This window comes from Ips typographus, linkage group LG1, assembly GCF_016097725.1.
Source record: "Ips typographus isolate SLU linkage group LG1, UJ_Ityp_2.0, whole genome shotgun sequence".
Lineage (NCBI taxonomy): Eukaryota > Metazoa > Arthropoda > Insecta > Coleoptera > Curculionidae > Ips > Ips typographus.
In genome coordinates, this window is record NC_138422.1 from 5,923,828 (window position 1) to 5,950,291 (window position 26,464).

Below are 26,464 nucleotides of genomic sequence, written 5' to 3' on the forward strand. Positions count from 1 at the left end.
AATCGATCCGAATATTAATGGAATCTTCCCACAGCGTTTTTTTTTCTTCTGGAAAAGTTTCTAATCTCTGAAAATAAAATTTTATGATAATATTTATTGTTGTGTGTGTGTGGGTTACACACATACTTTGTTTTTGACCGCGTTTTGTTGAGTTCTAACTAGAATCTTTAATGTTTATTATTTAATGTAAGAGAAATGTTTCAAACACTGTCATTTATAATATCGAGATTGACTTTCTCTATTGATATGATCAGTTTTATTCTTAGGATAATTTCTATAGAAATGACGATTGACCAATAGCAGCGTCTGATTTCACGGTTTCCATATATATTATCCTTAGAATAAAGATATTCTGAACTGAAAGTAAGCAAAAAGCATAAAACTAACCGCAAAAATGAAAATTAACCTTACCTTAATTATAATCTAACCTAATCTAATCTATCAACATTTTCTAAGATAAAACGTCATCGCCTGTACCAGAAAGTGGTATCAACTTTGATATTTTAAGTGACACCTGTATATTATTGTACCTATCGATCCGCTATTTAGATAATTCTGATTATTGTTATACGGAGTGATTTAGAGGAGTACAAAACCCCTTAAACTGACTCCGATTTGACGAAACGGAGGCCATTTTGAACAGCACCCTTAATTTAAATTATTTAGTTTTATGTTAACTAATTAGGTAATTGTTACATTTTTGTGAATTTTTATTTGGAACTTAGGTGAGCAGCATTCTTCACTTTAAACATTTTTCCACAAGTTGTTGTACATTGGTGAGCTGGTCTCTTCCAGGAATGAATCTCGATTGTTCTGGAGCAATTTGTGGAAGAAGAAACGGTTTAAGGCGTTCCTGCATCACAGGTAGCATTATTGTGCATGTTTGATCAGATTTTTGGTTCGGTAATTGGAGCAGTTTCCCTTATCTCGTTTCTCTTATTACCAACCCTGTATAATTAAAATTATTACTGCGTAGTCTTCTTCTTCTTTCAGCAGCCCTTTTTTTATCCACTCCTGGACATAGGCCTCCCCTTGCACCTTCCTCCAAATTGAGTATTAGCTTTCTCTAGTTCCGCTGCAATTGATGAATGTGTCTTTATAATATTCTTCGATTATATTTACTATCTCGTCTCTTTCGTACTTTACTTCGCCGTCTTTGTTCTTCATTTGATAAATGCGTGCTTCTCCATTTTTGTCAAGTGATCAGCACTCTCATATTTATATTTTCTATTAAAGGACTCTCTCATGCTGTTGTTGTGATCCCTTATGTCTCTCCTTATACTACTTCTAACTTTTATGTTCTCTATAGTTAGGGTCCCTTCTATGTGTGTTCCTTCTTATATTCATGAAGTCTCTTATTTCTTTTTTAATTAGAGTAGTACTGTCTTACACCTAACTTTAGCTGTTGATTTCAGATCAAACTTTACTTTTGTACATTGAAAAATGGGTGGATATTATATTTTTTGGTTGTAAATGGTTTTCAGTTTTTAGGGGAATTAGGTCAGAAACTTGAAATTAAACGAAACAGTTTAGCTTCGAGTTTAACCGACATTTTGTTAATTTATTGTTGCATGTTTATAGCCTAGAAGATAACAATAACAAAAAACTACGTTATCACATCACTCACAGACAGGACATTTTTTCCTACTTTTAAGCTGTTTTTTGACTCGTATTTGTGTTATTTAGACTATAGTTTTGGTGATAACATACTCGTGGGTTTACACTAATTAGAAACAATTAAATAAGTTAACATACAAATAAAACAAACAATTTAAAATGTTTTTTCTACTACATGGAATATTGGTTCATTCCTTAACAGTTTAGAGAACGGATAAGTAGGCAATTGCCAACGGTTGAACGAATATAGAATCCTATAGACTTTCCGCAACTGTGCTATACGAAATAGACCAATCACAGGCAATTTTAAGCGTGCGATATGAAATAGACCAATTACAGCTAATCTTGAACGTAAACAAAATAATTCTTCTGATTGTCATCCTCACTGACAGTTGGCATCAAAACATTGCATTTTGGCTTATGTTTTGAGGCAATGAAAAAGCCGTTTAAGTTTCAGTTAGTGTTCAATTAAAGAATAAAAACATCTATCTACTATATGATAAAGCAAATGATACAAACTTACAATTTACAATGACCCCCCCTGTGTTCTTGTTAAAAGATATATTATAACTAAAAAATGAATGCGAAAATCATCAGAATGTCTAATTTTCTAAGCTTCCACTTAAAGGTAAATAGAAGTCTTTTAAACTTACTCATTAGGTATGCGCATAAACCAGAATATTTAATAATGCAGGCGCGAACCAATTTTTCATTAGAATTTCAAAAATCCCTCTTTTAAATCTCCTTGCAAATACCCAGCAGCATAACGCCGCTATAAATTACAATATTTAAATCCAGGACGTGACATCCATCAACTTGCTTAAGCCCGGCGTTTACCTTAATGTAGAATGTGCCATTCGGAACGGCCACGAAATGAGAATTTTTGCCGCATCCCGTTCCAGAATTTTAAATGTTTTCTTTTGGGATGAAGTGCTTTATCTTTTTGACTTCACTTGTATTCTAATTCCATTTCAGTTCGTTAAAATTTTATTGTTATTCTCGCATTTACTTAACGCCCAGTAAGAGTTTGTAAAAATTGGAAGGACTTTATTTAGTGTTATTTTGTTAGCTAATACTAAGATTATTTACGAGTGAATGTGATATATTGTTGATTTTTCATTTAAACCATTCAACGTTTAAGGTTTCATGAGTCATTTTCAACTACTCAATCAATAATAATTGAGGTAATTGAGATATAGTAGCACATAGCAAGTTTCGCAAAGGAGAGTTAACAAAAAAATTTTTTATCCTCGTAGATTGCCCCTGGCTTCTCAATTACTGATTAGCTCGTATAGTAACTTCCTGGCAAAAACTCACACAGCATGGTAGCTCCAATTACAGTTTAACCCAGCCGTAATTATTAGGCAAATACTAATTAAAATTTAATATCTTTCTATTTTTGGGAACGTGAAACGTCCTAATTTAATATTGCTGGGTAAACACATGGGCAAAGCTGTTAAAATATTTTGAGAGCATAATTGGGACATTAGAGCATTAACATAAAACGATTGATTTATGCAGTTATGCTTACAGATCAATACTTATAGAAATAAATTTGGTTTAATTATAACCAAATGACAGTTTTTTTTAGTTCAAAGGTTTTGTAATAATATTGGTCATATCAACTTCAATCAAAAGGGTTCTAATGAGTTAATTATTGTCAGTTGAGGAGTGGCAGCACTATTAATTATTACGGAAATTAGTTTACAAGCTCAGGGAATTGTCAGTCCCTTTTACGTGCATACATTAGTAAACTACTCCCTGTTTCGTCTTTTAATTTGAGTTTCTGCCTTGTTTGTCCGCCCTTCCAGATTGAAATTAATTACCGTTTAAAGCAAACCCTTTTATACTCAGGTTTGGGTTTCATTCTCTATTTTTCAATATAATAAACCCTAAAACTTGGAAAATCAACCGGTTGTTTGAGTTTGGCGAGGATATATTAGGGAAAGCTTGGAATTTAACGATGAGAAGCTTCTCGTATAATTTTGTGATGTTCGAGAAAGAAAAAGAAATGGTAAGTCATTAGTGTGGGAAGAAGATTTTTTGCATTATATATTGGAAATACTTTGTTTTATAGCTTTATGGGTCTATACAGGATGTCTAATCATTCAATCAGATGCTAAAAGTGTAAGTAGCACCTTTGGAATCATTTTTGGAAGTTTTCATGATCGTAGTAGCTGTTACACTAAGTAAAATCTAGAAGCTTTTCAAATATGCTCTTATTTTCTTTTTCATCCTGTATCAAAAGGAAGGTAACAATTTTAAACCTCGTGGACCTAGATTATTTTTAAGCTGACGATGATATACGAATACACAAATTTTCTTCCCTTTAGTCAACCTGGTATCTCCATCAATGCTAACTCCGTTAATTTTGATCTGACAGCATTGTTTAAAGTAGCAAATTTGAAATATTTTTTCTGAATCGCCAGAATTTGATGTCAAAATTTACAAATATCAATCACGTGTTACACATGTTTTCATTACTTTACATGGAACACCCTTTGTTCAATTGGAAAATCTTTTTCTCCTGATATCAAATATTTGTATTTTATTGAGGTTATGTTGGTGACTTTTCGAAAAAGATAGGTTTTTAATTATTTTTCGTTTTTATTCGAGTCTCAGCGCCAAACGTTGATTTCTAAAAACTGGCAGAATATCAATTTTTTCTGCCTTGGAATACACCATTTTAAATATTAACCATTCTAAACAATCTTCTTTTCAGTTCTTCTTCTTTTCTTATATCTTTATTTTTTTCTGAAAAGTTCTTCTTTTCTTTGGTGGTTTTCCTACGTTTAATCTAGTAGAATATAATTTTTGGCGCGAAGTAATATCCACTAAGCTTGGCGTCTTTTCTTTTATTTCACTTCTTCTCTCCTGTCAACTATTCTTTTATTGATTCTCTTCTTTAAGATCTTCTTCTTTTTTATCTCCTTTAAATTTTTTTTCTTTCAAATATTCTTCTTTTTTTTCTCTTTTTTGAATTTAATAGATTATAATTTTTTACAAGACACTAATTTTGGCGCCGTTTCTTTCTTTTCGCCTCTTTTTTCCTTCTCTCCTGTTAATTATTCTTATTTTATTCTCCCTTGTCAATTCTTGTGCTTTTCTGCTTTCCTTTTTTTCAATTCTTCTTGTCTTCTTAGTCCCGTTAATTTTAAATGGAACACCTTGTATTTTATTTCGGAAAATCTCTCTTTTCTAATTTTAAATCTATGTATTTTATTGAGGTTATGTTGTTAGCTTATGTTACTTTTCAAAACGTATACAGTTTTTTTCGTCTATATTACTGACGCGCCAAAAATTGATTTTTATTGTTTTTTTTTACGAAAACTTAGTTAAGTCTTAAACGCTTTGAACTTCGAATAAAAATAAATGTATACATATTTATTTATTTATTTGTTAACATATTTATGAAGTTAACAAAAACACTGTTAATCAGTTTGTGACACAAACTGACGTTTAGAAAAGAAGAAAATATTCAACAGAACATCATAACCACACTTTAAAGTTTTTACTTTACTACTAAATATCCGATATGTCACTTGTCACTATTTGGATCATATTTGGGTAGTTCTATTGAGTTTTGTGAGAACTTTCTGAGTCTGCTAGTGGTATATCTAAAAACTTTTCTGTCAAACCACACGTTTTTGAAACTAAACGACATTGAGTAATTAAATATTACTTGTAGTTCTCACAGTCTTCAGAAAGCTAAAGTTTCAATTATACTTAAATGCGTTTTACGTTTTTGCTGAAATATTTTGAAGAAATAATTTGGTGGATATATTTTGGATGGTGGAACTTTAGAAATATTATGGCAACTTCATACAAAGCACTTTTGTAAACTCATATTTTCAACTATTAAGATTTTATGTCTTCAGCAATGAAAAATAAACATCAAAGCCAAAAGTGACAAAACATAAAAAGTAAAATTGGGTTAGGGTGACGTAAATTTTAATATCTTCTTTCTTGAAGCAGTATAAATAAGTATCAACCAATAGTGGAAAACGTTCTGGGACGTCATGGTTTTTTAAACCCTAAGTTTACGTGAAAATCGCAAAAACACGTGTGTAATAATTAACCATAAATGTTGAAAACCCTAAACGAAACTGGTGTTCCAAAAATCACTATTTTGACCGCTTTGTACATCATATTACACCTTGTATAGTTTACCGTCTGCTGCAGAGTGCTGCATATAGAACCAAAAATCCATTTCCTCTCTATGCGGATTAGAAACAGACCAAAAAGAAGCCAAAACGGTAAATTACTGTAAAAAGAAGAATTCGTATTCCCGTTTCCGTGGTTTTCCAAGATTGTAAAATGCACTCTCGGAAGAGGAGTTTTTAGAAACCTCAGTCCACTTTAAGTTCTTGTCACTGGCTTAAATTGATTACTTTTTCACTTAGTAATGATATGTTAGTTAAACTAAACTTTATGTGAATTAAATTATAATCTATGGTTACAAAATATGCTTAAAGCTTTCTGAACTAGTCACAATCTAAAAACATCGATAACTTGCTCTCGATCATTTACCGGATCTCCCAGAACTAATTTCCTGAGTTACGGCAAAGGGCTAACCTTTCAGAAGGCTTCGTTCGAGGCACTTTTTTCTTGATTCTTTCTTTGGTAGAAAAATAGCCAGTCAATTTGTGTTTATGTCATTCGAAATAGTTCTCGTACTAGTCCGGCAGTTTAGTAATTTGAACAGTTTGATTTGGAATGAATGGGAAAGGATTTTTCTCCTTTTTTTGACCAGAGTTCTTTTGGTGATCTGTGAATTATGGCTTTTGTAAAAGCATAGATAAGAACTTTTTGTAAATAAGTATTTTAAGAATGGAGTTTTTGCCAGAGAAAATTTTTCAGTAAGAAATGACAGTCATCGACACATCCAATGATAATACTCTCGATTATACCTGTGTCAAAGCTTCAACAAGAAATAAATTATAGATAACGAAGTTGCTAAACAGTTCCTGGTTCCACCTTTTGGTTGCTTTTAGGGGAAGGCTCCTCCCTACTGAAATTACTACAGAGATAAAAAAAAAACATAAATAAGGCTATAGCAGATCACAATATTTCTTTTTTTGAGGCTATTAAACTGTATCCTAGGAATGGTTTAGATAGTAACCCATCACCTTCTATGAATCATTTCTCAAATTTACTTAATGCGCCAGTAGAAGCTGGAAATCTGGATAGCACTAGCAGAAAACACAAAGGAGAGTTATATTCCGGAAAAGAGGGAAACATATCCAGATCTCAATCGTGTCAAGTCCGCAAAATCCTGACTAATACAAAAGCAAGAAACTCTCAATTCCCTGTATAATCAGGCCAAAACAGTCAAGACACAAGCACAAATTATTTCAAAGAAGCAAATTCCTCTTGAGATGAACATGTTGCAATCTGAAATTATTAATGAGATAATGGTTTTTCTATCCATTAATCCAAATATTGAACACCAAATTCTTTAAAATCTTATTAAGGGTTCTCCTGTTGTTCATCCCGACTGTAAAAGGGTTCTAAATTCAAAGTCTAAATAGTTAATTAAGAAAATTTGATATTCTAAGGCGGCATATTATTAATCTCCAAATTACCGTTTGCGAGATTCCCATACTTACACACGAATTTGTGGCACCCTGTATGATCTGTATTAATTTACATTAAAGTCAAAGTTTAAGTGTGACAGCAAATGCAAGTAACTTACTACTTACTTGGCAAGTATCATTATAATGTTATTCAGATGGATTTGTTTTTGGTATAAGCAAGGCACTACTAGCACAAATAAACGTGGTAGTTTTATTATTACAGCAAGTTTTATTAATATTTATCAAAACATTCTCCAAATATTGCAAAAATATAACTTTGGCCATCAATAGCGGTGGAATCAGACCCTTTTCCTAATGACATTTAGTTCAAGTCGTTATCTTTTCAATTAAAGAATATACCCTTTAAATCATGTGCTTATTGGACATCCTGTATTATAACACTGATGTTCAAATTTAGTTTTTTTTATCTATTTAGATTGTTAAAAAGCCAGGAACCAGACGGATTTTACTGAAAACGTATTCGTTCTATTACCAGTTTTGCTTTCAGCAAAGCTTTCATAGTAAATCTAATACACTCATAGTTCAATATCTGCTCCATACAGGACTAAAAGCAATATCCGCTCAATATGGATTAAAACTGAGATGAAAAGAAATCCAAACGATAATTTACTTTGATAAAAGAGTTCGCTTTTCCGGGATTTTCTAAGATTTTAAATGCACTCCAAAGATGCCTTTCCAGTCCGCGTTTATCTTTAAAGCCACAATTTCGATTAATGGCTTTCCCACTTGGTTGGCTTTCGTGGTTTAGTGGTAATACTAGATTTCACATGAAATCTAAATTTATAATGATTTGGGTATTGATTGTTGTAAAATTGCGGTTTGAAGCCAATTTTGCTGGATAAAGTGCGTCAATTTCTGCTATTAAATTTCAAAACCGTTAGCCGATTAACGGATCTGGCAGAACTAATCTCCGACTTTCTCGGGGCATATTCTTTGAGAAGCTTCTATCCGAGGCAATTTTCTTTATATTCGGCTCTTTTGGTGGAGAATAAGGCCGGTCAATTGGAGTTTTAGTTATCTGGAATTACATTTGCGCAAGGTTAGCGGTTCAGTCGAGCAACGGCGCTCGTCGTGGCCTGGCAAATACTGAATCTTTGCTCCCAGTTTTCCGGAACGGTAAACCATGTGCCATTCGAGACGATTTTTCCGCATCAAAATATGTGCATAAATAATCGTGTATAGTTTTTGATTCTAGCAAAAATGAACATTTCTGGATAGGTAGGATGCTGCTAATATAAAATTTATGAAACTGAACTTGAAATATTTAAAAATTGACATTAAGTAAATATTTTGATTATTTTGGATTTACAGGTGTAAGGTCAATTGTATAGGGTAGTTTAGACTGGAATCTTACTTGTATACAAGAATTTTTAAAGGAAAGGGGCAAAATTTTAACTTCATACTAGTTATTCACCAAAAATTCCCCATTTTATCACCATCGTTCTTATTGCCTGTAGAAGATCAAGTTATACAGTGCGTTTCAGAGCCACCCTAAATAATTTGAAAAAAAAATGTCCCAAACTTGCCAATAGGAAAATATTTTGATATGTGAATACCAAAGCCAAAAAGAGTTTTGAAACTAAGCCATTAAATAGAACACGATGACGTAAACAAATGTATCGTCATTGGTTTTCGAGATATGAATAATGACTGCATTTTTGGAAAGCGCTTAAAAAAACCCTTTTCAATGATGTACAGGGTGTCTCAAATTCGATGTTTTTTTCACGGTATACCCAAAAGTAGGTAAGGCAATGCGGTTTTCGCAAACCTTTGCTCGATTTTCGTGAAAGGAACGATGACGGAACCTCTCTCGTATTTTTTTTATCATTAGCGACGCAGAAAAACTAAATGCAAATATTTAGGTAATACGTTTTTTTCTGGAGCACATTGTTTTAAAGATATGCTCAAAACATACTTTTTTTTAAATGGGACACCTCATAGGTTTATGCAAATTTGGAATAAGCTAAAAACTACATTTTCAAAAATATATAACACTTTGGAGTTAAATTGAAATACAACGTAGAAATTCTCATTTTACCCCTTTTTATGCTTTGACACAGTTTTAGGGAATGAGGAGGTCTTTTAGGGCCAAAGTGCCCTAATGAGATCTTGCTGAGAATAAAACTTTCCTGTCATACACTTATTTGATATTTTTCCAAAGAACTATGTAACGCCTAGTTAAACTTGGCTTTAAAAGCACTTTTGGTAAGTTAACACAGTTTCTCGGAAATATCTCCCTAAAAAGGCCCTTTAGGGTAAAAGTGCCCTAATGCAATCTGGTAAAGAGTGAAATTCTCTACAACTTTCTCTTTTTATACTTTTTCAATCCGGTTTTGACAATGGTTGTGACTTTTAACCAGTTTTTTCAAGATTCAAGATCACGTGACATTTCCACCATTTTAACATGTTTACGTAATTTTTTTTCCCGGACATTTTGATTTTCTTTTTTCCATTTTTTTTACTTTTCTTTTCTGTCTAAGTCACGTGACACACGAACACAAAATTTGCCAAATTTTTGTTTTTTAAAACTTTTTATCCACCATTTTATTCTGGTTTGTTTTTTGAGTTTAGTTTTTAGTTTTGGAATTACAAAATATTAACATTTTCTACTACTTGCGTACAATTCTCCTTATATCACTATAGTTACGTAATATACCATTGCCAGATAGTAAATTACAGTTTATTTTATAAACACATATGAAATACAAAATCGAAATAAATTATTGAAAATTTCTACAGATACTGACCACAACTCGATTAAGTTAATTTTGAAACAAAAATAGGAAGGAAGGATAGGATTGAATAGTGTTGACCTGTCAGATGGAATGTCAATGTCAAAAAATGTGGGTTTTTTGAACTGGAACGCACTGTATAAACGAAGTCAAAATATAAACCTTTTTTCAGAAAGTTTAAAAAAATTGAAATTTCCAATAATAGTATTATTATGTATATAATTTCTGCTTTTTACATATTTTGGATTGTTTATAAAGCAAAATGGTTTGGATTTTGATCAATTATTCTATTATTTTGGACGTTTTCCAAAAAAAATATTTCTAAAATGACTGAATTATTAAGTATGACCAAAACCCTTACAGAAAGCTTTACAGTCCCACGAATTACCACTACAAAGTTGTAGACACATAATTTATGGATTTGTTAACAGTGTTAAAGTGAGCATTTGTCAAAACTGTCAAGTCAAAACTCAAACTGACTAGACTTTATTAATTTCCAGTTTAAACGATACCTATACAATTAGCACTAGTCTGTTAAAATTCAACTTACTTTTCTTCTCTCGTCTTCCTGTATACTTACGGTTCTTGTTTTTTTTTTTAATTCTTACTTATACCTTAGAAAATAACAGAGATTTAGTGATTGTCATTTTCCGAAGTTCTGCCTTCGAGATAAGACAAAGAAACATTAAGTAATCCCTTAAAGGCAACGCTGACAGGGAAAACACATTACGTGTGTCCGTTTTAGGCCCGCAATAAATCATTGTGATATATTGGGTTGAAAATTTGTTAGGTGCCACCGTGGTTACCTTATTTACTATAATGGGAAATACCGCATTATTGAATCTAAGATCCCATAAAAAATTTAAATTACAAAAAAGTAATGATTTTTGGATAACTTTTCAAATTAATTGGTTAAGTTCAGCAAAGTAATTTGTGGTAAAACGTCTCAGTAAAGTGCAGTCTTTAGGTTTTACTAACTTTAAAGTAATATTCTCAGAGTTGCCTAATTATCATCTTTGAAAGTAAAACCAATTTAAGCAGATTGTTTTACTTTCGTAATTTAATATATCTTGCTAAAATCGTCAAAATGAATAGTTTACTTTTCCGCACGAGTTTTAGTTTAGAAGATCGTAGAATATATGACTGGCTTTATATTAAATCTGAAACTTAAAAATCATGTGTTTAATTTTTTGAAGAGTCCTATCTTTTTAACAAAAATCACGTAATATGTTCAATAATTTATCAATCTTTTCTAGAAATATCCCTCTGTAGTTACATATCTTTGCAAGAAATAGCAATTTGTACAATCCTCTGTGTGTTATTGGATCATCATACTGCTTAAAACTTTTAAAATATATTCTGACTTGGGTCACTTCTTTTAGTTATTCATCACCCTCCATCTTCTAATCAATAATGTGGTAACTTTTAAGTCACCCTTTGGACCAATTTGCTTTCATCAATTCCTGAAACGAGAAACCATAAAGTTTGGAACGTTATGTTCGACAAGAAAGTTTCTCTCTCGGGTAATGAAGTTTTGATGATGCAAAAAGTTATACGACTTGTCAACTTCAATTTACGACTTCATTTAAATTGTTCTTGAAAAGGAGTTCTTTTGTTTAAGTATTAAACAAATTTACAGTAAGTTGTATAGGAAAAGAGTTTGAACTTTTTGGAAACAAGTAGGTCAAATTTGTATATCTTGCTTTTTTTAATCCTAATGTAATATAATGTAGCTGCTTGAATTGACTATTAAATCTTAAAGCAACGGCCTCAAACATGGCACATATTTGAGCCATGAAACCTAAGCGTTAAAATTGTCATGGCACAACATATGTGTCATGCGGCGGTTAACGTGTTAATAATAATAATTAATCACCGCACTGCATCAATTTAGGTACTCTATCAATATTCTTTTTGAAGATCTTCTTAAATTCCTACTAATACGTAATTTAACTAGAGTGTTTTATTTGGAATGTACCAAAAGTAAGTTTAGAAAAAATCGCAAATTAATCGTTTGGTTATACAGAGTATCTGAAAATTACAAGTAAATGATTTTGGGCTAAGGTGTATGACAGGAAACTTGTATAAAATGGGATCGTAGGGAGCTAAATAAACCCTTTTGAAAGGTTTGATGAATTAATAAAATAGTCCCTTGTTAAATGGTAATGTCCATATATTATTCACAACCCTTTTGATGGAGAACTAAGCTCTATACTAAAGTCGATAATGGAAACTTGGATGGAAACGTTCTACTGTTCGTTTTTTTTAAATTTAGATTTAGAGACACAATAGATACGAGAGATAAACTAATACTTCATTTATTGTTAAGATATCCGGGGAAAAGCACAATTTAAAAACTTGTCCACGATACAAAAGAGTACAAAAAACCATTAACGAACGCAAAGAGACAGAGAGACAAGAGTTATGTCCACTAGAATTACCAGAATGGTCTTCAAATTTGAATTATATTCCAAAATGAGCTTGTAGTTGGAGACCCATTTGTCTAAATGTATATGATGAGAGTTTAATAAAATATTCAACTCATTATATATTTTCTTCAATTCATTTATGGCAACAAAAAAGCAAATGGTCCATGTTCGGTACAGGGTAAATTCACTCTTCTTAGCTGTGAATTTAATCTTCCAATAATTATTCAAAGCCAGGAACCAAAATAATTCTGCATTGCGTCTTCTTGGGCTAATTTTTTAGTCAACATTAACTACATATCCGATGTGAAGGACCAAAGTAACTGTTGAAGTTATTAAACACTCAAAATGTAATAATTTTTGAATTTTTAAAAAATATTAATATCATATAGGCCACCAAAAAAGTTAGTTAACGTGAAAACCGTTTTATTTCAACATCAATCGTTTGCATAGCACAGCCTTCCACCAATTAAACATTTTCACAAAATTTATATAGTAATTAATAATTAGGACAAAATTGAAAAGTAAAAGTAAAAACACAAAGTCGATCTCTACAAAACTCCCCTCTTGTGTTTTTACTTCCACTAACACTCACTATTCCACTGTGGGAATATCGACTACTAATTAGTAGAAAATGATCTAAAAATGGCATTAGGTTAGGTTAGGGCTGTTGGGGGTTGGGGGCGAACTCAAATCTGTTGTCTGATGTGGCAACGTTGGAATGACGATAATTTTTTAGGTGTGATTTTATGGTTTGATATGATTGTAATATTAAAATCACTACTCAGACACTCTCAGTAGAAATAAACTTACAAAGATATTATTATTCTACTGAAGATACCGACATTTATCTATACCTATCTAATTTTGAATCAAATCGTATGTTTCTTTGTCTGAAAATGTCGGGTGTAAAGGTATTTTTGGTGTTATTGGAAAAAGGACGTTTAGCACAAATAGGCAGCAGGCAATATCATGTTACTCCCTTTTATCGGCCCACCTACACGTTTCGTTGCCATCAAAAATCAATTACCTGGGGGAGAAGTTTAAGTGGCGAAAAATGCGGATATAACGTAAATGCGGTAATAAGCCTGAACTCAAAACTTATGTAAAGATTTCTTTAAAAAGGCAAACATTTTAAAAAGAAATTTTCGACTTTGAACCTAAATAAAATAAATATGTAGTATAGTTTTTCACGCCTCTTCATATGGCGTAAAGCTTTCAAAAGCCAGCGAGAATATTGCTTTGATGTCCTTTAGAATATAAAATAAAAGCATTTCAGTTTATAAGGCAATGTCATGCAAGAGTTCAGCGTTATTCGAATTGTTTATGCCAAACTAAAAACAGTAAGAGACACTTTTCTAGTCAAAAATTGAATTGTTTTATTATTGGTCGTGGTGAGTGTATTTTTGTGATAAATGTCTTTCTGACTGTATAGACAAATTAATTTTCTTAACGTGAACGGAAATTTCCACGTTCTGAATGTTTTCTTTAACTTCCTTTGAATGAAGGAATAATATTTGAAAGATAACCGAGAATGAAATGAATTACTTTACCGCTGCCGTTTTTAGTGATGGATTTTTTCTCAAATTGTTAAAATATTATTTTTTATTTCGTCCTATATTCAGAGAGAAATTAGATTGGTATTGTGTCTTCATTTAAGAGTATATTTTTGTTATTTACGAGTATATTACAATAAACAGTTCTGTTCACCACGGAAATATTTATTAACCGCGGGCCACAGGTGATCCTGTCGTTCGCAGACGACATTGACGCGGTAGGAAAAGTACTGCTAGAGTCGAAGAAAGCTTCCTGAAAATCGATAAGAAATGTATAAAATACTCAACATCAACGAGGAAGAGTCCAAATAATTGCACGTTACCTGCCAACCAACTAGGGACAAAATCGGTCAGAATATAACGATGGACATGTATACGTCCTTAGAGCCACGATATGCTCAGACCATGACAGCAAATAAGATATTAAAGCACGAATACACAGTGATAATTAATAGGTGTCTCTTTGCTATGCGAATCCTCAAGTGTCAAAGCTGATGGTGTACCAGGCTGCAATGCTATTGTACTAAAGCGGTTTGAAAGGAATTTCCTGAGATATTTGGCCCAGTCAAAAATACAAACACGGAGCAATCACGCATAAGGACAAATGCAGAAGTTCAGGACCTATAACAAAAGCCGGATATAGTGAAATCAATCAAAATCCATCTGAGATGGGCTGGACATATCCAAAGATCACCTGACCGACTGATCAAGATATGGGAAGGAAATCCGACCATGGAGGCAGTGTCACGAATGGAATGCACACGGTGTTGCTCTGTATAGTTTTTATTCATTTTGTGTTACCCTGTATTATCGACATGGTGGTTGCCGCAAGGAGCTGACCTTAGGGAGGAGTATTCTCCCCTCTGCTGTGGACCCTTGTAGTGGACATCTATGAAATCTGAACGATGATGGCCTGTAAGCACAGGCGTGACCAAGGAATACGACCGGAGATAATTCTCTCTGGTGTCACACTAAACTACAGTCAGTCGAGTATCTACTTAGATGCTAAATTGTCATGGCGGGAGCACATATCCTATAAAATCAGGAAAGCTTCGTTTGCACTGCGGACATGCAGGAGGGCTTACGGTGGCACCTGGGGATTTCAACCGAAGGTTGTCCACTGGCTCTACTGCGCCATAGTCAGACTTATACTAACATATGGGGCCCTTGTGTGGTGGCCATGTGTGGAAAGAAGTGACGTGATCACAAAAGTAGGTTACAAAGACTCGCAGGCACTCCGATAACTGAAGGCATGAGAACTGCCCCCCACGAAAGCACTTGAAGTGCTGCTCAACTTCATGCCTTTGGACTTTCACACAAAAATGGAAGAAAATTTGCACTTATGGACACTCTTGTATATGGGACTGGGAATACTTCCTGCGATCTTGTATTATGGGCTAGAACTACTATCGGGTCCGCGAAAGGAGAACATGATTAACATTTGTTCTGACAGCCGAGCTGCCATCATGGCAATCAGTGCTAAGGTAGTGCACTTCAAATTGGTTTTGGAGTGCAAAACAACCCTGGAAAAGCTGGTCTAAAGGAACGACATCTTGTGTGGGTTCCGGGACATGCTGCTATTCTGAGAAATGAAGAGGCGGATTGACTGGCAAAACTGGGCACTCAGAAGAATTCTGAAGATTCTGAACAAAAACTGTTTTTAAGCACTAATCCAGCAATGTTTTAATTTACTCTGTCAACAGTTTAACCAACATTATTTATAGAAATTATATGATAGCAAATTAATGCCATTGCTGTGTATAATTTGTTTTTAATCAAATTCGCAGCTTTAATCTAAAAGGCGCTTTTACGAAACAAACCCACTTATAAACTTTCCTTCGCTTTGCTTATTAAACGAGCGCAGAATGCCTGCAAAAGCAAGAAACGAATAAGTTTGTCTTTCGGGTACAAAGACACACTTTTAACGGTAGAGGAAACCTCAAACATTGTTGGCCTTGGGCGTTTGAACGTGTTTACATCTCAGTTTATAACAAAGTTTTGAAGACTCTTTGTCGCTTAGAATTTAAAAGGCTGAAGGCAATGTTTTATTTTGTATAACACTTTTTCAATCTACTGAAGTACATTTTGTAACGTTTAAACTATCCATCTTTTAAGTTAAATTATTACTTTAACTTTCAGTCTACTCATAGCAGAGTTTAACTTGTCAGAAAGTTGTAATCTTTTTAAGCAAATTTGTTTGAACAGAACAGAAACAATTGAAGCTTTTAAAAGTGTTTCTATATACAATTTTAACTAGAATAAAAATTAATCAAATAAGTACCTAACTATACAAATTGTATACAGTTTCTTGTAACAATACACTTTTGGATAATCTTTTGGATAACTAACGAGCGGTATAAACTTCTCGACTAAATTTGTCTTCATTCTATTATTTGCACAACTATTGAAATCAAATCAAATTAGAGTGATGTAAATAATGTATTAGACAGGTAAAATGTTTTGAATATGACAATTAAAGAAGCAAGTGTTATATTCAAAATGTATATAAAAATTGTTTTATAAAAATATTTATTTCATATTATTGATATCCTATCCTACTAGAATTTTAATTATTTTGCTCAATAGGCGAAAGACCGTTTTAATGAAATATTTCCGATCCAGTGCATAATAGATTGCCTTTAACTGCATATTCCAACTTCATATTTTGCCTCTCCGTAGAATTTAATAACGTTATTCTATTATGAAATTCAGTTCAGTTTTATAGTCATATAAATAAATTTCAAGTACGAAATTCTGGAATTCATTATAGCCTTAAGAGGGATATAAATTACGTAAATATACACCATAAAACAAAAACAGCATACATAAGTTTAAGTTAGTAATGGTTATTTATAGTAATAGATGAATAGATACCTGCATTTTCGAGTTAACATTCTAAATACAAAAATAAAAATTACGTGAATTCGTCATAAGGATAGAGAGTGTTGATGAAATCAGTTTTGTAGATATACTAAGAAGGTACATGAATATGCGACCAAAAAAGGTCAAATACAACAGATTTATTAATTATCTTTATGGAAAATGCAGTACACAACCAGTAGATATTAATAGTAATTGCCAGGAAAGTTCTTCTTGTAGATTCTGAAACCAATTTGTTGAACGATGTGTTAAAAACTGAATAGAAGACAAGAAAAGCATTTCTTCTTACATTTTTGGTGAAATAAGCAGTGCAATTTCAGTTGCTTTATCAACAAATTCAACAAACAGCAAGACAGATGCCCAAAACTTGATGAACTGTATAAAGACAACGAGAAAATGACACAAAACCACGATATGGAGCTGGCATGGAAAAAACTAAATCTACTGACTGACTGTCTGAGGAAAGGCGAATCAATACGGGCCTACGAGAAGGGAATAGCCTTAGTCCTACCCTGTTCAACATCATTATGGACCAAATCATTGAAAATATTAAAAAAGTGAACGCTGGATATAGAATGGACAATTACACCTTCAATGTATGATGCCATGCAGATGATGCAATCCTCATAGCAGAGAACGAAGACGATTTACAACGCCTGTTATACAAGACGAAAGTAACAGCACACAAATTTAACATGAATGTCGAAATAGTAAGGTGCAAACTGGTAGTGGACAACAAGATAATCCAGCAGATAAAAAGATTCAACTTCCTAAGAGTGAAGGTATTAAGCGAAAAAATCTTGTTGAAGTAGCACGATCACAAGCCGTAAAAACGAACAGGAGTCAGCGGATACCTGAGAGATATCATATGGCGAAATAAAATGATGAGTACAAAAGATTTACAAAATATGCGTAAGACCTATTTTATCGCCTGCATTAGAAACCAGAGCTAAAACATCAACAACGAAAAGAATATTGAGAACGAACAAAATGAAAATACTAAGAACTATCAAAGGTGTTACCTTCAGGGATAGAATAAGAAGCCAGGATGTCAGAGAAGGACAAGAAATACAGGATGTGGTAAGATGGGCTAGAATACGCTAGAGGTGTTGGAGAGTCCATGTGGAAAGCCAGATGGGCAAACTCGCAATATTTGCGAAGACCGGTAGGCAGACCATCCAAGATATGGCACGAAAGCTAGAGCTCAGCTTCGAAAGAGGCTAAACCTAAACGCAACGGATTAAACAGGAAGAAGTAATAAATTGTTGTAACTTTGGTATTCATTTGACAACTAGTTAGGATATGGCCATACAATAAAATATTGCAGATATAAGTAGTTACCCAATGAAATCTATTTTCTCCCCTGTTGAGATTAAGAAATCCCTCACTTCATCTCATGCAACATCTAATACAGGGTGATTACTGATTATAGACTTTTAGTGATCTTAGCTCGTGCTATGTGATCTAAACTACGATTTGATGGTTGGTCCTTTGTAGATAAGCGTTTTATTTGTTCTCACTGCAATATGGATTTTGTTTAGACCAAACTTTGGTTATTCCCAGTAAGCAAAAAGACGTCATATTTTTTCTAAATGTCGTCAAAATATGACGATTTACGACATTCAGTGGCATAGGTATAGTTACGTTGAACATCCTGTTATGGCAAAAAATCACAATAAATTAGAATAACGTATAGTTTATTTTTAAGATATTGATTAGGGAAATTAGGAGGTGCCAAATTTTTTTCAAGCCCACATTGTAATGTCATGAGTGTTGGGAGAATAGGACACAAATGGTTATGCTTGTTTCCTCATCAATGTTTACTGAGGTATTAAACCATCAGGGCTACACAAGAAAGTTATAAATGTAAACATGTCTCTTACCTCAAGTTAAGAACACGTTATACATGAATAAAACACCATAACATAACATGGTATACTGACAATAATAAACATACACATAACATAACGATATTCTTTTCCACAAACATCATCTTGAGAAAGGAATCATTGATCCTTTCAGTCTTACTTGACTTCTACAAGATTTTTTTTCAATTTTTTTCTTTTACATGCGGAAAATCAAATAAAAGCATAATATTAACTATACAGGTTATAAATACAACTGTGCTATAAATCAAAATACAAACTGTAAAATGCAAAAACAGGGCATCTGGAGATTTTTTTTTCTTTCTTAGCGATTTACGACCCTACCACGAGAGGAACAACAAATCATAAATGACGCACCTCGCAGCGGGAATAAAACTATCACTTTAATCCCTTGGTGGCATATTATACTATTTTATGATTTCTGTGAAAGTTTAATCTTGAATATTCGGCTTCCACCACAGCTGGTTTGGAAAATATGTGCATTAAGTTGTCTGTAAGTAAGGAAATAGTTATTTACCTAACCAGTACAGAAAGGGAATGAAATTAGCTTCGGCTTTTTATTTAATGGTTCATTGATTTAAATTTTTGTTGTCATGGGAAATAAACATGTGGCAGAATTGTCCTGCCGCTTATTTCTCATATTGTCTTTAAAACTGGTCATAGGTACGATAGTAGAGTGTCAGTAATTTATCATTTAGTAAAAACTGCATAATATTGATTTACTAGACTCTCCGGTATACCTATGTAACGAATTTGGCGGGCTTAACAACCCAAAATTATTGATTAATTAGATCTCTTCTAGAAATTTCTAAGCTAAAAATCGTGCGGAAAGCTGATCTTTCTGAATAGAAAAAACAAATATAGCCAAGAAATGACATAATTCCACACTTTTACTTTTTTTTTCTGACACGGTTTGTTACAACCTTTTAATCGCTTTAATTAGAGTAAACGTGTCCACAAAGCTTAACACGCAGCAACTGACGTCAATTAGCTGAATTTTCCCTACGAGTGAAAGAAAAACGAAAAGCGCGAAAAATTAAATGGGAGAATTCGCTGTTGGGGTTTTAATTTTTGATCTCGGCTTCAAAAGGCTTTAATAAATGACGTAGATGTTCGTTAGAGAGGGAATAATGCACCTTTCCTGGTTTATAAATTGCTTTAATTAAAGGACTATGTTGTTTTATTTTTCACTCTCATATTTGCGAAATCAGGTTGGTTTTATATTTGCCTCGGGTTTGTTGATTTGCTTGAAATGGAAAACAAGATAAAAATAATTTTCTGCGTATGTTTTTTTTAATATTTATTTATAATAAATAGAATTAGGGGGGTTAGAGTAAACTGTGTTACACTGTGAAGTCTAAACAACAGTATTGTAGTCAATATTGACATACGTCAATTACTTGTCAAATTTCTGAGAATATATATAGATCGGATTGACTGATTATGATCGATTTACATTGAAAGAGGGAGTTTGTCCTGAAAAGTACTCAGATTATGTAACAGATAATGTTGGACTATCGCTTTCACGCTCAATGACAATGAATTTGACCAACTGTTGAATTACGTCATTGTGACGTCAAGAACGCTCTTCTGGCTGCTGATATGGCTTAATTTAAGATCGAACAGGGTCAGATCTATTTTCCCGATAAATCGATATTTCTCCAGACTTGGAAAACGCTCTAAAAAGTCCCGAGATATGGATCTAACTTCTGTATGTTAAAACAAAAACAGACAAATAGCTATTGTAAAACTGCTGAACAACTAAATAGACTCAAGAGAGTTTGATACTTAACTGGTTTAAAAAAGTAAAGTTGCAATTTTCCTCTCGAGGAAAGGTTAACAGCAATGTCGACCCTTTTAGTATAGATAATGAGAAACAAACATTGACAAGAAACAGAATAAGCAAGCACCCACTTACTCTCAAAAGAAGAATTATCCTGTCAGCGAAACTTTCTTTTATCAGTTTATTTTCAGCTAAAGAAAAGCTTTGTGTGCAACTTTCTTGAAAGTTAACAGACTCTTCAACCGATCGCAATTAGTTAAATTTGCTCTACAAATTACAGGAAAGTAGAAAATTAAATAAAAATCCGTGTTTTTTGGTGGAAATGTTCAATTCTGGGGTTTAAAAGTGCTTCAATAAACGAGTTTTGTTAAAGGGAATAATGTACCCTTTGTTAGTGCAAATTTGCTGGAATTAACTGACGAGACCTAATATTTTTTTATTCCATTGTTTGTGAAATTAGTTCGTTTTGTTTGTGGATTCACTTGTGACAGAATGAAAATGTTGGACTGTTAAATGTTTAAATACCATTATCTTTTAAATTTAAATTCTAAACTTTAATGGTAGTTATTAACAAAATGGGTGCACAATATCCGGTCATTGTTAATAAACTGACCTGTAGTATTTAATAATCCACACACGTTGTTTATATTAATTAACAGTCGCTTTTTGTTTTATTAAAATTTGTATAGTGGTTGGTTGTTTGATTGTGAATGTCTTGTGAAAATAAAAAATACAACTCAAAATATTAGTTGAGACTAATTAGTTTAACTCAATTAAGCTGTGTAATAAAGGCAGAACTTTAGAAATTGACTGTAGGCAAAAAAATTTATAAAAAGTAACACAAAGTAGTTAGGTAAGTTTCTCTTAGTTATTTTGAACAGTTGAAAGAAACAGTTCTTGAAAGCAAAAAACTGTTAATATTTAAATTTTAGTTTCACTGTTTTCGCACAAACTTCATATACAAAGTCTAAGACCTTAACTGAATTAGATCAAAGAGACTATAGTGAGTATGCTGTGCAAGTTTAACCTAAAACACTGTTGCTGCTGGCGTTGGAGCAACAAATCCGAGGAAGTGTCCGACGATGAAAGAAAAGAAAATATTTTCAGCATCGAAGATGAAGTCAAAAAGCAACAAGATTTGGAGGAGTTTGATGATGAAGGTAAGAAGTATTAAATATCCAGGAAAGTGAATATGTATGTGCTTTGTCACCAAAATTTCAGTTCACATTTTTCAGTTTTGTTTTTGTTTATGAGATATTGTAGATAGCCAACTATGTAATTTGATTATAAAAGTTATTCCATTAGAACAATCAAAAATACGAAAACTATTCAAAACCAAGAATTTTCTTCCTTTATGGGAATATTTTCTGGTAAAATCCACGGTTATATCTGCTTATCGATCATATTGTCAATTTGGTAACTGGCACAATTCACTACTTAACTGTAATTATAAATTAACACGCTCACAAAATTAAAGTCCCTGAATATCTCACTTAAATTTACCGTCTCGTCTTCCAGATGTTATCGGAATTTTTTCCAGGTCTTATTGAGGTAAACAATTTTACTTTTTTATTTATAAAGAGTGGAAACACGCAATCTCGCGAGTCTGTCTCATGGATTATTAAGGGTAAGCATACTTTATTATTCTGTCGAAGCTTCAAGGGTTGAATTTTATACGTGAATATTTAGGCATATTATTTGTTTTCATGTCAGTACATTAGAAATATTTTGTTGATGTTGTTGTTGGCATATTTTAAAAGGACAGGAAAACGTGCAGATTTTGACATAATAAATCTAATAACATAAAATAATTATTCAAGGATATCATATTAAAATTTGACCATATGGTAGATGAAGAATGAATATTATCTACCAATTTAATGACACAATAAATAATAAATAATTTACAAAATTTAGATACTTAGTGATCTACAAAGTTTCTGTTCATTCATCATTCTTGTGTGTCACACCATTTATGGGTAAAAATGTGTCAAAGATGAGAAGAAGAATTAAACAAAAAGATAACGTAACAATGTAATAGACAGATAAAAACCTTGAATGTGACAAATATGAATTTGTAAAACATTGTATAATCACATCTTGGACAATGCAGAATAAAAAATAAGTTAAATATCCATAAGAAGACAAAGGTTGTTTTGGACCATTTTATGAACTCCAATGACTATTTCCTCCTTCCATCCTATATTGTTTAAATTTATGGTAATTTAATGTCATTTTTGGGGAATATTTTACTCAAAACAATTTATTACAATCTAGTATACTTTACTTTAGACTATTTAGATAATTTAAAACCGCAAAACAAAATAATAAAACCGAAATTACCGCCAAATATTAAGTGAGATACGGTTAAGGTACCTAACTAGCTACCTAGAATAGTTCTAGAATCCTGCTCAATTCTGACATTAGTTGAGGTGGTAAAAAGCATCTATTCCATAACTTTTTGTTTCTGAATACGAAATTTTGAGTTGAAACGCAAAAGAGCAAAAGGTAAGGCTGAGGAGCTCCTCAATTGTGATTCTGAATTCGTGCCTCAGTCTGCATAAGGGATTCCGATGAACGATTGATTTCTTTTCGTTCCTCGTAAACAAATTGGGACATTAATTTAAAATTATTAATCTAATACACTTAAATTGAGTTTGCTTTCATCATTGTCGATTTTTTCGATTATCCAGTTATTTTTATTTATTCGTTGGGATTTAATTTTTTTACTGTACCTGGAGTTATCAGTATTCCTCCTTTTATTTTGTATTGTGTCATAGTGATGGTCTTTCTGGGTTTTCTAATATTAACAACCATACAGGGTATATACATATGAAATGTCTATCAATTCTTATGATAATATAAATATTATGATCCTATGTCTATGCCACATTTTAGCATAAATGTCACTCAACTTATGTCACATACATGTTGCAAAGTCACTTACTCTTATTTTTCTTGGAGGAATCTGTCGCATTACTAATTTTTGTTAATGAAGTTTAAATTAATCCTCAGGTGGGTACAGTGTTTAGTGGTTTTGTTCAGAATCTGAATAGCTAATAGAAACTTCTTGATATGACATTATTCTAATACAGTTGAAAACTATTTTAATTATTTTCTTCGTGGGGTGTAAGCAAATCGATGTTTTGTTTGAGACGATTCCTATTAAACTTTGAAAATAAGTCACTGTGGCGGACACATCAGTGTTAAAAATAATAATTGCATTGATTCGCATATTTTTTTAAGAATCAAATATTCTCCATGAGTTTTTGAATAAATGAGTGTTGGTGCATCAAAATTGGGAAGGCATCACTGATTTCAAACTTTTGTTCCAATATACGCAACATGAAAATATTATTCCACGGTTGTTGCGTCGAGAATGCTAATGATAAGTTGATGTCAAATTTACAAATCAATCAAAAACACTTGAAATAGGTATAATACAAAATTGGATCAGTTTTGGTAAATCTGTTGCATCTTCTGATAGTGATCATTCATTCATTTATTGAGTATCATTCTTTACTATATTAAAAACAATTCGGTAAGGAACCTCGATGTCACAAAATGTAATAACTAATTTAAAAAAATATACAAATTTATCTATCGTATTTTAAAATTTTTAAACTTATTTTAATAAGTATTATTATTAAAAAACGTTCTTTACTTTTGGTCTTCAGTCGTCGTATCTTAATTCTTATCAAAGTAAATTTTATCTTACCTAGGATATTCTTTATAAAAGTGGGTCATGGTGCATTTATTAAAACAAATCAAAAACAATACGTGTAGGATACTTACAAGAATTTTCCAGTTTGATATTCTATTAATAGTTGGAAGGGTTCGAGGGTTTAATTTCATATTAGTGTCATTGATAAGACGAGAAACACACTTCAAATTGTTCGAGTGCAAACTGTTTTCGTGTTTTTAATAATAGTAAACAACACATTTGGTCAAATAAGGTTCTAGTGAAAATATGAAAAATATAAAAGAAAATGCAGCAAAAGCTAACAAAAGTTTATTACCTAAAAAGTCAAGAGCATCCTAAGGTAAGGAATACGTAGTTTTTATGTATTCATAACGTATAGGTGAAACATAAACATTCTTAAGGCACTTTTTCGATGTGATTTCAGTTCACAAAGAAAAAGAACTACTGAACACCTTCAGGGAAAGAAAAATGCAATACCTGGGTCATGTGATGAGAGGTGATAAATGCGAAATATTACTCCTCATAATAAAGGACAAAGTGTAGGGAAAAACGCGCTATTATTAATGACTTGGATGTGGCCTCAGATAAGCGGGTCAATCAAGACTACTGCTTTTTACCCTCCCATCGCTGTAGACCAAAAGGAGAGGTCCGGAAGAAGACTCCGTTAACAAAACCGATATTTTCCTCTCGGGAAAATCAGAGTTGCAACGACGTCCTACCGGCTGACGACGGGGCTCTTCTGCGCTCTTCTTGTCTTTAAATCTTCTTTCTTCGTCAGCTGGTCATCCTGGTGGAAGTCTTGGCATATTCTTGGATGTTCAAATGGTTAGTTGGCTAACCATTCTTGCAACCAAGAATATTTGTGAGGAGTTGGATCGGAGGTGAGAAGGTTGATTTCCTTACCCTGTAGCATTTTGGGCAGGCGGGGGGAAATCCGGGAGGTGTAGCCAGAACCTGGTTAGCTACGGATAGGTCCAAGTTTTGAGAATAAATTCTCGCCACCCATCGGGAAAGTCAGCTAGTGAGGGTGAAGTCTTCTTCTTCTTGGTTTGTTGGTCCTGGCTGTTATCTGAAACTAAAAAAACGGAAAAACATTAATATTAACTTTATCTCAAAAGAAGTTGGGTCAAGATCGAAAGTTTGTCATATCCGGGTGTTGTTCCCAATTTTCCTACAGCAGCCCATGTTAGTCGAATACGCCTTGTTATTTCGGCTGTTTGATTTTCTTTACCCAGTGTTATGGTGTGTCTTAAATATGTGTATTCGTTGACTTTCTCTATTTGTTGTCCTTCTAAGTGTACGTCCTCTTTAAGTATGCCAACATTTCGATAAGTTCTTCCTTCGTACTGCTGATTAAAACTATGTCGTCGGCGAAACGTAAATTGCTCAGATATCTACCATCCACGCGCAGGCACCTTTTGTCCCAATTTAGTCTTCTGAATACGTAACTTTGTCGGACGCCTCTGTTAATTGGTATTCGATTGGTTGTTTCATCTTCTTGCACTTTAACTGTGATGGTCGCCTTTACCTTTCCAGTTAAATAGTCAAAAACATCCAAGGCAGGCAAGGCTAATCCTGAACTTTTGATCCAAACCACAAATACTCGGTCGACCTTTGAGAAACTTGTAAACTTTTCGCTAACTTTGGTTTAATTATCACTTTGCCATGTTCTCTGAAGAGGAAGTTTAAATTTATAGGTGTTCTCGGAAGTGATTGAGAGGATCATCCGGCCTCGGTTCTGTATTATTAATGTTTACTCAAAGCAAATGAGGTTATTTATTGATTAAGGAAACGTCATATTCACATCAATAGCTTTTGCTCATTGTAATGAGCAAAATAATGTTTTCGTAAATATCCCAGACACTGATTTGTAAGAGTTTGTTAGAACTTACGCTTTACTTATGTTTTTGTTTAAATTCCACAGATATATGCAAAAAAATTATAGAAATGGACTAGTAGGTTGGACATCAAATTATAAAAGGACTTTCTATTTGCAGACCTGGCGCGTTTTAATTTAAGTCCTTTACAATTGATGGCTGAGGCCGTATCCAGCTTTGTCACGCATGGTAACACCTGAATCCTGTTAACGTAAAAATTGTTTTATTTTACTGTCGTAAATTCCAGATTGTCCAAAATAATCAACTTTCACTAAAATGGGAACAGATTATATCACAGCATAAATTTAAATATTTCCCGGTTTGCAAATATCGAGTCAACAAACTGCATGTGATAATTTCACATAGAAACATAATGGTAAATCCAATTAAAAAGTTGACCTATAAAA

General features: G+C 32.8%; 1 protein-coding gene across 4 annotated transcripts in view; it reads left to right on the plus strand.

Annotated features, from left to right (window-relative positions):
* Nucleotides 1-26,464, plus strand: part of LOC145730998 (cytochrome b5 reductase 4) — a 72,994-nt gene that overhangs the window by 21,603 nt on the left and 24,927 nt on the right. The window contains exons 1-2 of one of the 4 annotated variants that reach the window (XM_081982574.1): nt 8,296-8,432; nt 21,410-21,637. The exons of 2 other annotated variants lie outside the window; for them this stretch is intronic. In XM_081982574.1, the coding sequence (XP_081838700.1) occupies nt 21,487-21,637 (151 nt within the window). In that variant the 5' untranslated portion in view covers nt 8,296-8,432; nt 21,410-21,486. Of the gene's footprint in view, nt 1-8,295; nt 8,433-21,192; nt 21,331-21,409; nt 21,638-26,464 lie in introns of those variants that run through there. One more of the 4 variants, XM_081982581.1, reaches the window with a different exon arrangement.